The sequence below is a fragment of the Pseudonaja textilis genome, chromosome 2 (genome assembly GCF_049901715.1).
Source record: "Pseudonaja textilis isolate UNSWEBS1 chromosome 2, rPseTex1.2, whole genome shotgun sequence".
Taxonomy (NCBI): Eukaryota; Metazoa; Chordata; class Lepidosauria; order Squamata; family Elapidae; genus Pseudonaja; species Pseudonaja textilis.
In genome coordinates, this window is record NC_141991.1 from 33,708,374 (window position 1) to 33,722,706 (window position 14,333).

Genomic DNA, 14,333 nt, shown 5'->3' on the forward strand with positions numbered 1-14,333 from the left:
AAGATATATCAAAAAACTCCTTTTATATTCCATGTAATTCAGTATTTGTTCTTGGGAAATGGGAATGGTTCGCCCAGATATTAGGTAAGGAATCTTTTAGCCCAACTTATAAGCATGAGGGTCTCTGTAATACAAGGATGTGTGCTGTCAATGAACTGTGGCATTTCTTTTGCAATGATACTTATTATAATATAAGCCATGGTAAATCTGCTTCGGGTCAAGCTTAAATTCTTAGAGACTCTCACACTATTTAGGTTTCTAAAACAAACCGTAGGAACCGGCTCTTCAACCATATAATAAATTGCTGAAATTCTGCCTCTGTACACCTTTGAAGCAATACAATTTGTGACACTAGTTCGAGAAGTAAACTTTCAATACAGGTAGCCCCTGAATTACAACCACAACTGAACACAAAATTTCTGTTGCTAAGCTAGACATTTGTTAAGTGAATTTTGCTCCATTTTATGTCCTTTGATTAAGTGAACACTGATTAAGTGAATCACTGCAGTTGTTAAGCTAGTAATATGGTTTTTAAGTTAACCTTGCTTCCCCATTGACTTTACTTATCAGAAGGTTGCAAAAGATGATCACATGAACCGGGAACCCTGCAACCATCACAAATATGAATCCATTGCTAAGTGTATGAATTTTGATCGTGTGACCAGAGGTGATATTCAGCAGGTTCTGACAGTACTGGAGAACCGGTAGTGGAAATTTTGAGTAGTTTGGAGAACTGACAAATACCACCTCTGACTGGCCCCACCCACATCTATTCTCTGCCTCCCGAGTCCCAGCTGATTGGCTGGGTCTTCTTTTGTTGCCCTGCGCAGGAGAACGGAGCTGGAAAGCAGGTTAATGGGGTGAGGAGGGAATGGGGATTTTGCAGTAACCTTCCCCCAGGAGTGGGGAGGGAATGGAGATTTTGTAGTATTCCTCCCCTGCCACGCTCACCAAGCCATGCCCACCAAGCCACGTCCACAGACCTGGTGGTAAAAAATTTGAAACCTATCACTGATGTGACCACAAGGATATTGCAATGGTCATAAGTGTGAAAAATAGCAATAGCAATGGCAATAGCAGTTAGACTTATATATTGCTTCATAGTTCTTTACACCCTCTCTAAGCAGTTTACAGAGTCATAAGTCACTTTTTTCAGTGCCCTTGTAACTTTGAATGGTCACTAAATGAACTGTTGCCAGTTGAGGATTACCTAGTTTAGTCTGTCATAGATTAAAAGATCTGAATGTTGTGTTAATCTTGCCCATTTTGATTAAGTTAAAGCAATTTTATTAGTTACACAGTATAAAATTTGATAAGTCTGAAGTCTTTTAGCAAACAAAACAAAAGATATAGGAACAGCAAAATATGCTTTGGCTCTATTACTGTTTATTTTTTTCATGTAAATGGCACTTCACACAAATTTAAGATAATACATTTTATTAGCCTTTAAGGTGTCACCCATTTTGTTGGTTTGGACTGCAAAACACCAAATGTGACCACTTTTCTGGAACCCTTTAAAAGGGAGTAGAAGTAGCTCAGACTCCAAGCTGATGATAAAAGCATTGCAGTCCACTCTATTTGGAGGGCACCAGAAATTTTATATATAAAATTCTCCTCTCCTCTTAAGCATATTTTGGGAGCATTGTCATATTACAGGTAGTCCTTCAGTTATAACATTCATTTAGTGGCCATTTAAAGTTACAATGGCACTGAAAAAAATTGACTTTGACTTTGAATTCTTTATTGTCATTGAATGTATATATACAGTATACATACATAATTCACATAACACCCAGAGACCAGACCCAATACACACACGTACATGACAATCCCCCCAAATCCCCCCGCCCCCTAAAAACAAGTATCCACACAACAGACCAAGTAATACTGTCCAACAGCTCATTGATGGTGGTCCTTAAGTTCATTGTTAAGTGCAACTATAGCTCTGGGATAAAAACTGTTCAGAAAACGTGTGGTCCGAGTTTTAATTGTTTTGCATCTTCTGTGAGTTCACAAAGATTGTAATGGGAAGATGGGAAGAGTCTCTGAGAATTACCATTGGCTTTCATGCTTATGACCATTGCAGCATCCCCACAATTACAGTACATGACCTAAATTCGGATGCTTGGCAACTGTCATGTATTTATGACATTGGTACTGTACCGGGGTCATGTGATCCCCCATTTGTAATCTTCCTAGCTGGCTTCCGTCAACCAAAATCAATGGGGGACGCCACATTTGTTTAATAACTGCATTTATTCACTTAACAACTGCAGTAATTCTCTTAACAACTGTGGCAGGGAAGATAATAAAATGGGACAAAACTCACTTAACAATTGTCTTGCTTAGCAACACAAATTTTGGGCTCAATTGAAGTTTGATGACCACCTCTGTATCTATCTGTATAAGTAAATTGACCACCGAGCTTCCGGCTTGTGGAGCTTCGGTGCAGGCAGGAATCCGCGACTGTGCGCGGTCCCTGCCTGTGTTCACTGTCTGAGTGCCCCGAGCCATTTGGCTTCCGGTCTAAGCCACCTTTGTAGAAGGTGGTGAAGACTGGGGGGTTCTGGCAGGGACGAGAGACATCGCATCTCTCTTCCCTAGCCGGCTAAATCTCCCTCTCCGAAGGCAGCTGAGCGGTGGTCTGTAATGGCCGCCACATAGAAGAGCTCAGCCGGAAAAAGAAAGTGCTGGAGGAGTTTGTGAAGAAGTGAAAGTGATTTTTCTGACCGGGACAAAGGAACAGTGAAAGTATCCTGGTATTTAACACCTATTAAAGACACATTGTTCCCAGACTGAGTAAGCAGCGTATGGATATTAAAGGGAAAACTTTTTTTCTTTTCACTCTCCTTCCAAACGGAACAGCTTTGAGAGAAATTGGAAAACCCGCATTGAAGGTATGCTAAATGCTAAAGACTATGCTAATGCCAAAGGGATATGGATTTCTAAATATTTAAAAAAAAATTTTTCTTTTGCTGTGAGTGGGAAGGGAGAGGAAAAAAATTGAAGTAGAATTTGAAAATAAGGAGCAGACTGCCTAGAATTTTAAAGAGCCACTTGAACATTAATAAGACTTTAAAAAGACATATTTTAATTGGAATTTTGTGATTTAATAGCAACCCCAGAAAAAGAAATGGAAGAAGGGAAAAAGTGCTAAAAGAAATAGTCTATCTGGATTGTTTGGTGACTTTGGATCTTTTGGGAAATCTTTTTTCTTTGTTTAAAAACACTCGGGTGGTTGTTTTGGGAAAAATTTTTCCTCTTTATAATGGCATCATCCTTGGATGAATCTAAAACTGAATATCCAAAATATAAAAAGGAAGAACAAGACTGGAAAGATACTTTGGACATTCTTTTTCAATTTCTAGAAATGGCAGTGCGTTCCTATGGAGAATTGATTGTGCAGCAGGATAATTGGGACAAAGAAGAAACCATCTTTGATGAACATGTGATCCTATTTGGGGAGGAGAAGAAAGAGGAAAAGAAAAAAGGGATTTTAAAACCTAAAAAAACAACCAAAAAAGATAAAAATGAGTTGAAAGGTGGATATAAGGTTAGAAAACAACAGAAAGGGGGAAAGCAGAAGAAGAAAAGGGAGGTGAAGAGACAAAGGGTAAAAAGGGTAAGGAAAAGAATAAGCAAGGGAGAAAGGAAGGGGTGAGAAGTCTCAATGATGGGAAGCAAGATTTAAAGAAACAAAATTTATTTAGAGACAATGGGTAAATCTAACTGAAAAAGGGATTCTGTAAGGTACATAAGATTGTGTTATTATAGGCATTTTTAGAATAAAATGTTTAAGATATAAATGAGTATTAATATGTATGATTAAAATGTTATTGACAGGGGTACTAGCTATATTATATATTTATAAATTTGTTTCTTTGTTATTGTTGTTCTTTCTTTTTTTTTCTTTTTCTCTCTATATAATATATTGTGTAACTTTAGGATGTGCTAAACAGAATCCCAATACAAGTTATGTGTGATATTAAGTATTATATTAGGTTAGGGGAAAGAGTTAAAGGCGTCATACTCCAATCAGTGTACCGGAGAGGTTTTGTTTAAAGAGAAAAGATGAATGGATAGTTGAGAACAGACAGTATTATGATTTGAACTGAGATGAGATAAGTAGAATAAAACTAAGAGAGTTAAAAAAAGGAAGAAGCTATATAGAAAATGGAAAACGGTAATAAGATATGGAATGATATATAAATGATTTTTGAAGTGGTGTCTGTACGATGAGTTTTAACCCGGGATCAAGCAACTTTCAGAAAAGATGTTTTATGTTTTTATGTTTTATGTCTTGTCTGTTTTTGCATTGGAAGAGAATAATGAAAATGTATAAGACAGACAGATATAAAAAATGTATACAATCTAAAGTTAAAGAGATATAATTTGAATAAATAGAAGGAAAGGAAGTAATAAAGAGAAGTTCAGGATAGATATGAAGATGAACAGATAAGGTAAATATATATATTAAATTGTGTTTGTATGGAAATGTGATAACTTGGAATAATTCTGTCTTTAAATAAGATGTTGTATTGGTTTTTTTTAGAAAAAGATTTCTTATGTCACCATATTTTATGTTTTGTTTGTTTGTATATTGTTTTGTAAAATCAATAAAATTTGTTTAAAAAAAAAAAGTAAATTGACCACCAAATAACCAGCCCGGAGTCATGCATTGAATTCTCCAATTAAATGAGAGATATTAACCAGGAGAGATGGATCTGTGGCCCTTAAAACGTGGCTTGAACTATGAACCCAGCATTTTATTTGTTTCGTTTACCGCATTTATCGTTCATCTTTTCCCTCGCAGCTCAAGTCAGCCGAGCTGGAAGTTGAGCCTCAGCAAACTGCAAAGTGAGAGGAGGAGCCAACCAACCAGCTTAAAGAGAGCAGTTGGCCCGCCCCCTTTCTTTCTGCGGCACGCTGATTGGCAAGTTGGTTTTTTTTTTTCATTCTCTCTTTTGAGGGAAAGGGGGAATATGGCCAAATCAGAGGCGGCTCGGAATGAAGGATGAGCGAACGGCACTTTAAAAGGGCAAGTTGCCCGGAAACGAAAGGTCTCACTTGGACCGACTGACCCAGGACCGTGGTGGTTTGGGGAAGGGAGGGAGGGAGGAACTGATCCAGCCATGACATGTCGATGCAAACTTGCACGCGGTGGCATCCTTTGTGCACTGAAATCATCCCAATGACATCATGTTGGCATTGTTGTGGCTGCCTTGTGTGCGCTTATTGTCAGGGAATCTCGGCTTGTTGTCGAAGATCAAGCTGCGCCTTGGCCATCTCCTGCCCTGCCCTGATCTGTGGGGATGCTGATGGGCTGGGTGGGATGGATTTAGGCAGGCAGGCTCGGACGCCCAGCCTCCCAGGAGTATCAACGGGGCAACGCGTTGCCTGACCGAAAGCCGCAATGAAAAGAAGCGACGCTTGCCGCGGAGCGACCTCCCCCTCCCACAAACCGGGTCCCCTTTTGCGCAGGCTCAGCCTGTCCCTCCCTCCCTCATCCCCGGAGGAGCATGCCCACCGGAAGTGCAGCGGCAGCCACTAAGACAAGGTGGCTGCGCTCGAGGCTGAACTGGGGCTCCTCGCGCGCCAGAGCTGCTGGGGCGCCGTCCGGGAAGACCGCGGCCAGCAGCGGGAGCAGGAGGAGGCGAGCCCAGCCTTTCCGCGGAATCCAAGAGCGAAGCAGAAGGTACCGGACAAGAGGAAGGCGCGATGCTGGGGGAGCGGCGGCTGCGGCTGCAACCGCGCGCCCCGGTCCGGAGAAGGAAGGCGCGCGGGAGTCGCTCCTCTCCCTGCAGCCCTGCCGGCCCGCTCCCGTCTCCCCGGGGGCCGTTTTAAAGTTTCGGGATGGCCGCCCCGCGGATCAAGCGGGAGTCTCGCGTTCCAGCCGGGCCGCCGAGGAGAAGGGAAAGCCCTCGGCGCGGAGGGTGCCGGAGAAGGCGGCTCCGCTGAAGCCAGCCTGCCATGCCGGAATGGGGGCGCCGGGCTTGCGCACAGCCTGAGCTCGCCGCCGCCGCCGCCGGGCGGGAGGACGGCTCTGCGGTTTGGGAGCGAGGCCGAGGAGGGGAAAGCGAGACGGGAAGGGAGCGGGGTAGGGATGACGCTGAGGGGAACATGGGTGCAAGCAAAGGGGGCTCCAGAGCGGGAGTTCGTTTTCTGGGCGAGAGGACCCCGGCAGGGCGAGACGGCGGCGGCCGTTGAAGAAGAAGCCGCCTCGTCCCCGCCCCTGCCATAGTTGTGCCTGAGCGTCGGGAGAGAAGGGGGATTGTCGCCGGCCCTGCTATAGATGGCGAACTCCAGCGAGCTGGGAAGCAGCAGCAGCAGCCCACACCTGCCTAGCCCCGGCAGCCTCCTGGGCGCCTCTGGCCTGAAGCTGGCCTCCCTGGGCTTCATCCTTTGCCTCAGCCTTGCTGGCAACCTGCTCTTTGCTTGGCTCATCCTCAAGGACCGCCACTTGCATCGGGCCCCTTACTACTTGCTCCTGGACCTCTGCCTGGCGGATGCCTTGCGCTCCCTGGCCTGCTTCCCCTTCGTCATGCTCTCAGTGCACAGCGGGGCGGCCTTCTGGCCCCACGGGCTGCTCAGCTGCAAAGTGCTGGCTTTCCTGTCGGTGCTCTTCTGCTTCCACGCCGCCTTTCTGCTCTTCTGTGTGGGGGTGACGCGCTACATGGCCATTGCCCATCACCGCTTCTATGCTAAGCGCATGACCGGCTGGACCTGTTTGGCCGTGGTGTTCATGGTGTGGACGCTCTCCATGGCCATGGCCTTCCCTCCTGTCTTTGATGTCGGCACTTACAAATTCATCCGTGAGGAGGAGCAGTGCATCTTTGAGCACCGTTACGTAAAGGCCAATGACACCCTGGGTTTCATGCTCATGCTTGCCACGGTCATGGCGGCCACCCACCTGGTTTATGGCAAGCTCCTCTTCTTCATTCACAGCCACCGCAAAATGAAGCCGGCCCAGTTGGTGCCGGCCATTAGCCAGAATTGGACTTTCCATGGGCCTGGAGCGACTGGTCAGGCAGCTGCTAACTGGACAGCTGGCTTTGGCCGGGGTCCTACTCCTCCTACCTTGGTGGGCATCCGACAAAATGCTACTCATAGCCAGATCAAGAGACTGCTGGTCTTAGAGGAGTTCAAAACGGAGAAGAGGATTTGCAAGATGTTTTACATGATCACCCTCCTATTCTTGCTTCTCTGGTCTCCCTACATTGTGACTTGTTACTTACGTGTCTTCATCAAAGCCAGCACAATCCCACAGATTTATTTGACCATCTCAGTCTGGATGACCTTTGCCCAGGCAGGAGTCAACCCCATCCTTTGTTTCATTTTCAACAAGGAGCTTAGAGTCTGTTTCAGATCTCACTTCTTTTGTTGCCAAAGCATACAGAACACTCAAGGCACAATTCTGTGTGATCTGAAGAATTTGAGGATATAATTCACCCCCCCACCCCAAGAAAGAAGAAGAAAAAGTTTAAAATGTCTATGCTTATTCTGGCATGTGCACTTGCTAATGATTATCTAAGCAAACCTCTTGGCCTCGCCAAATCAGTAGTTTAAAATAAGGTATTTATATTCAGATTTGATCTGAGGGGGGTTGGGGAATCTTTTCTGTGTCTCTGGAGGGTAGGAAAAAAAAACCCAAGACAAAGTCCATTTTTTCCCATCTGTTCTGAATTTCTACAGATAATTCTGACATGGATTAAATGCCATAATTTTGTGTTAATTTTTCTTCCCAATCTTGCCAGTTTTGATAAAGGTTTAGCAATTTTATTCCTTAAGTAAAATTTGATAAAAAGGGCAAGACAAAATTTTGTAGTAAAATTATTTTTTGATGACTTCAGAATCTTGTATTGTAATATTTGTCTTTCAAGGGCAGTGGAGATGGAGAACGTCACTTCCTTGTGGGGAGACTTGGGGCTAAATTTGTTTCGGTACTTTCTGGCCTTGCCTGAAATATATGGATACTGTCTTACCCTGATTTTACTAGAATCATTAGGTCATTTCCTGCTAACCTAATGAACATTGTGTCACCTGATCTGATGTAGAACTTCTTTAAACTTTCTTGTTGTACTGTTTCTTTGATAGTGTTTCAGAAACTTAATGAAAAATGGTAATTTTAAAAGAAAAAAATGATCAACTTTTAAAACTGTTATCAGGTTTTAAAATTATAGTGACTTTCATACTTTATTGGCTTTATAAGTTCCTATCTACAAACTGGATAACACTTGTATATTTCAACTGTTTTAATAAAACACTCCAGTTTTTGTACATACATGAATTTAAATGTCTGGGTATGCTTTGCTGCCTTCTCTTTAAATAAGCAGGATTTGCCTACAGACCATTCAAACAACATTTTTTTAAGAAAATCACACCTTAGATCACAATCTGAGCCCATAGGACCATCTCTTATTTTAGAAAGTTAAGTAGGATCACAACTAATTGGGACTTGGATGGGAAATGTCCAGAAAATCTCAGGGTGTTGTCTACAATATGGAAGAAGGCAATGGTGGACTACTACCTTACACTTGTCCAGGAAGTTAGTGAACAAACTAGACTTTAATTTTTTTCTTCCATCTATCCCAGTATGCTCTCATATGATTCTCATTGGTTTCACAAAATACAGATTTTAAAACAGTTATGTATTTAATTTATGTAGCCACCCATTTCACAAATGGAACCATAATCCAGTAACACCCAAAAACAAAGTACCAAACCACAAAATCCAGTCCAAGAAAAACAGAAGACAGGCATCAAGCGCCAACCTTGTCTAGAAGAGTTCATTTTAAATGCTTTTGGAAAGTAGCTAGAGCCAGGGTTAGTTTAATATAAAAACAGCCCCTTTCATGCCTCAGTTGCCCACACCTCCTCAGAGAGGAGAACCCACACTTCTTGCTTTTCCTGGCAAGTTCAAGTCAGTGGAAGCAATTCTAATGTAGCCCTGAAGGTACTTAGTGCCAAACCATAAAGGACTTTATAGGTTAACACTAGCACTTTAAGTTGCACTGGAAGCTGACATGGGTTCTGCAGCATGGATCTAATAAATTGTGACTGCTGGACAAAATGCAATGACTTCTAAAGGCAGCCTTATGTAGAACACATTATAGTAGTCTAATTGAGTAGTGACAAGGTGACCTAATAAAGAAGTTGTATTTATTTTTGACTACTTATAAATAGAATTATGTTTTTATATTATAATAATGTTAATGATATTTTAGGACATAAGTAAAATGACTACCTTCTCCCTGACATACATATCTGCCCAATGTAATTTCTATTTAAAAATAGTTGCTCATCTGCTAGTGCCAGAAGAGTCTCTAGACAATTCTGGATTGCAAAATTTAGTAGACAAAGCAATTCCTGTGCATAATTGCTTATCTGTTTATTTGTTTGCACAGTTGCTAGTGTATTTTAAATTTCCAAGCCCTAGCATTTTTAAAGATGCAGGTTATGAATTTTTAAAGCTTTTAAAATAACCTTTAAAATGTCCCGATTTACTTTTAGAAAATAAGCTAACAGCCTCTTTTTTAAATCTATTTTTAATACCAAAGAAGCCAAAGGTGTTCAAAACTGAATGATCAAAAATCATACCTCTTCCAGAACTTTCAAAAATGGAAATGTTGCAATGTTTCATAATACATAACTGACATCATAGTAAGAAGCAATGTGGGTTTTTAAGAAATAAGGAAATGGAAACACATACAATCTGTTTAAAGTATTTAAACTTTTATGTGAAATCTTATTTCTTACATTCCTGAATTGCCATCCTTTTTAGAAAAAGCTCTCATCCCTTTGATTCAAGTGAACTTTCTACTGAAGCTGATGATGTGCTATCAAGTCATTTCAACTCTTAGCACCCACACAGATTTCCTCCCCGAAATTCTACTTTAATCTGTTGCCTTAGATCTTCCCAACAGGGCATTCAGTGCCACTGTCACTGAATTTATTGATTTTATTTAGATAGCTGCCATCTCAAATATGTAATTCTGGGCAGTTTATAAAATGAAAACACAATAAAAAAAAAGAAGAAAGCAAAAAAGGCAAAAATAACCATACAAGGTTAGAAACATTAAAACAATGCAAACACCATATAATGAATGCACAAGCACAGTCAATTCAGGAACAGTACAACCATTTATAAGGCTACCACTACCTGATCCCCAGACCAGATAGCAAGCCAGATCTTCAGGCCTTTTCAGGATACCACCCTAACCTTGGGGGAAATGGTAGGTATAGTAGCAGAAAAGAACCTCCTTCTAGATCCTCCAATATTAGGAACCTGCAACATGCCCCTTCAGCCACAGCTAAGGGGACTGCTAGATAAAATTGGGGAGAAGTGGCCCCTCTAATGACCCCCATCATTAAGCTTATGCAAGATTGCAATGTAGAAACTCAACCACACATGCTTTTGATAATTCAACGAGTTCATTAAGCAAAATTGAGATGATGTAACTTCAGATCCACACTAGACACAAAGCAATAAAATGTCGATGTTTTCATATTTCCTGATCTTAATTTTTGCAATCTGTAATCATCCAAAAAGACCATAAATTAATATAAATATGGTTATTGTCTACATTTTAATATAATATTGGGAGACAAGCTAGACAACAGGACATTGATAGGGCTAACATAATCTACAAATTACATAAATTATTTAGAGGCACTCATAGTAAACTGGAAAACTAAAATGGTTAAAACTCACTAGGTTATGAATGGTCCCAAAACTTCTAGAGGTTAAATATAATTCAAAAATATATTTTATAAAATTGGGACAAAGCAATATTAATTCCTAAAATAAGGTTTAAACAGACAAGTGACATATAGCTTATTAGACTAAAATGCAGTTGGCTAGTTGCTGCTGCAATATGAATCTGGCTTGCATTTTATCTGATGCTGTGCAAATCCAGATTCTTGGCTTAATTCAATAAGTCATTGTTTAATAATGTTAATGTGCAAATGCAGTTAATTTGTAAAAGGGAAAAGAGGCTTAAGAGAGGCATCCCTTCCAAACGCTGTATATTCAATACATGTTTATATGGTTTTCTATTTTTTATTTCATGTTTTTGAAATTGCAAAACAACAAGAGCAACAACAACCCTGCACAACCTGTTTGCAGATAACAAAATCTGGATGAATGCATGTTTATTTAATTCAATTTAGACACTACCTCAATCCAAAGTGATTGGGCAGTTCACAATATAGTCACAGTAAAATGCAATATAAAACAAAGTAGGTTGGAATCTGGTCGTTCTATGCAAAACGTAAAAGTACATTCAACAAGGAGCTCCATCTATCATATTTCATTAGTTTTGATCCAAATGCTGAATATTCAACAGTAGTAAATAAATTGGAACAAAGGCGTCTCTCTATACTTTTCTATTCTAAGTTAATTTGTGAGGAAGCAAATCTGTGAGGAATTTGCTTTTCATAACTTCTGTTTGGTGTGTAACTATTGAAAGATACAAACTCTTAATCCATGATATGCATTCAAGTTTAGAAATTATAAATATTGCTTGTTGAACATAAATCACATTGTATTTAGTACACAGTGAAATTTCCATACACTAGTGTGAGTAAGCATATTTTGCAACAGAAAACTGTAAACCACATGTGTGTGTGTGTGTGTGTGTGTGTGTGTATGTGTGTGTATGTGTGTATATATATATATATATATATATGGATCTTTGGTTGTTCGGGTTTTCTCCGCGTAAGATTCAAAGTGTCTAGGCAACGTTTCGATGAAGTCTCATTCATCATCATCAGGCCTCTGTCTTTGGCTCTTGCTTTTCAGAGTGATGTGAGGTTGCAGCTGCTTTTTTCTTTCTAACTGTCAGTGGGGGTGGGATTTGAATGGGTGGGGGCTTGGCTGTGTTCTGATTGGGTGGGGTGTCTTCTCATTGGTGGGGGCCTGGCTGTGTTTTGATTGGTTGGGGGTTGGCCGTGTTCTGATTGGCTGGATTTCTTGCTGCCCGGCTCGAGTTCGAGGTCGGCTGCATCTCCATAGTTGGTGTCGGCTTGCTTCATGTATGGCTCGGAGGGGTTTGGAGTGGGCAGTGGTGAGGTTGCAGGTATTCGTCTGTTCATGAGGGCGGGTTTCCAAATGGCTGGGAGGCGGGAGGTGTCATCTCGTTTGTTCATGCTGTGTGGGCGTTTTTCTATTTCTATGGCTTCTCTGATTATTCTGCTGTTGAAGTGTTCGGTTTTGGCAATAGTTCTGGTATTTTTAAAGTTAATTTTATGTCCTGTGGCTTTGAGGTGTTGGACCAGGGAAGAGGTCGTTTCTTCTTTTTTGATTGAGTTCTTATGTTCTTCAATGCGTGCACTAATTCTTCTGTTAGTCTGTCCAATGTATGTGGCAGGGCAGGCAGTGCAGGGGATTTCGTATACTCCTTGGTTTTCTAATTCGACTCTGTCTTTGGGGTTTCTTAGGATGGTGGATATTTTTCTGTTTGTGCAGAATGTTGTTTTAATATTGTGTTTTTGGAGGATCTTGCTGATTCTGTCTGTAGTGCCTTTTATATATGGGAGGAGGGCTTTGCCGTTTTCTTGTTCTCTGTCTTGGATTTTGGTTGGGGTTTCTTTGTGGATTAGGTGGGTAATCTTGTGTTTTGGAATCCATTGGCTGTAAGTACGTTGGTGAGGGTGTGTAGTTCAGCTTTTGGTGTTGTTCATCGGCTAAGCATTTTGTTCTGGAGATGAGTGTTTTGGCTACGGAATTGATCTGTGCTGGGTGGTGGTGTGAGAGTGCATGTAGATAGCGGTTTGTATGTGTTTTCTTTTGGTAGATGGTGTGTCCTAGGGAGCCATTGGATCTTTTGTATACCAAGACATCTAGGAAGGGAAGTTGATTGTTGGTTTCTGTTTCCATGGTGAATTGTATCTTGGGGTGTAGGCTGTTGAGGTGTGTGAGGAACTTGTTTAGTTTTTCTTTCCCATGTGGCCAGATTATGAAGGTGTCATCTACGTATCTGAGCCAGAGTTTGGGTTTGTGGTCGTATTTTCTAGAGCTTGTGTTTCAAAGTGTTCCATGTAGAGGTTTGCGATGACAGGTGAGAGGGTGATCCCATGGGTGCTCCTTCTATTTGTTTGTATTTTTGTCCATTGTAGGTGAAGTATGTATTGGATAGGCAGTGGTTGGTCAGATCTAGGATGTGCTTGGGGGTTGTATTTGTTTTGGATGGCTGTCAAGGCTTCTTTTATTGGTATTTGGGTGAAGAGGGATATGACATCGAAGCTTACTAGTAGGTCGCTGGGTTGTAAGTTTTGTTTCTTTATGATTTCGATGAACTGGAATGAGTTTCTTACATGTGAGTTGATGGATTCTGCATAGGGTTGTAGTTGTTTGGCGAGAAATTTGGCCAGGTTTTGTAGAGGTGAGCCTATGGAGCTGACTATTGGTCTGAGTGGGTTCCTTCTTTGTGTATCTTGGGGAGACCATAAAGCTTGGGGCATCTGGATGATTTTCTCTGGGTATGATTCTTTGCTGGATTTCTTCACTGATGGGGAGGTTTTTATTTTGGATTTGGTAGTTTTTTCTAGGTAGGTGGTGGGGTCTGTCTTTGGGGTTTGTATGTGGGGTCTTGGAGTAGGTTGGTTAGCTTGGTTTGGTAGTCAGATGTGTTCATTACCACTGTCGCATTGCCCTTGTCTGCTGGTAGGATTATTGTGCAGGTGTCTTCTTTCAGGCAGTTAAAAGGAAGAAGCAGCTGCAATCTCACATCACAAAACCACCTTCGGGAAAGGGATTAATGGCCAGCTGAAGAGGAGAGATGTGGCGGTCTCCCCCCTCTTCACCACCTCTACGGGGTGGCTTAGCCCCGAACCAGCCGGCTCGGGTTGCTCCAGCGGTGAGCCCAGACTGAAACCGCGCACGATTGCGGATTTCTGATTGTCGCCGAAGAGACTTCAAACCGGAAGCCCAGTCTAGATTACTTTATTTGGCTTGTGGCCCCTTCCCTAAGACAGCAAGGAAGCTCAAGGTTGACCAAAACAGTCTAGATTCACACTTTGACATCTCCAGTTAAATAACATTAAATAAAGAGGACCAAAGAGAAGGTGCTATGAAAAATCTTTTCCTGTCAGTAGACAACATTTAGAAATGGTATAACATAAAAAAAAAAGCTAGCTTACTTTAATATCGATTTTTTTTTCTCAACATAATTTTTCAAGAAGAATATCTTCCATGGGATGAGACAGGCAGATAATATGATGAACCTGGAGAAGGTAGGCTCTCTTCCAGGACATAAGAGATATAAGGAATGAAAGAAGAGGAAGCCCAGAGTCTATGAGTGGTGGACACATTTTTATTTAAAGATACATGTGTG

General features: G+C 41.5%; 1 protein-coding gene across 1 annotated transcript; it reads left to right on the forward strand.

Annotated features, from left to right (window-relative positions):
• Positions 1-4,959: 4,959 nt before the first annotated feature.
• On the forward strand, positions 4,960-8,287 carry GPR27 (G protein-coupled receptor 27). Its single transcript, XM_026722404.2, has one exon. The coding sequence runs from the start codon at positions 6,293-6,295 to the stop codon at positions 7,442-7,444; it is 1,152 nt and encodes a 383-aa protein (XP_026578189.1). The 5' UTR covers positions 4,960-6,292; the 3' UTR covers positions 7,445-8,287.
• The last annotated feature ends 6,046 nt before the right edge of the window (positions 8,288-14,333 follow it).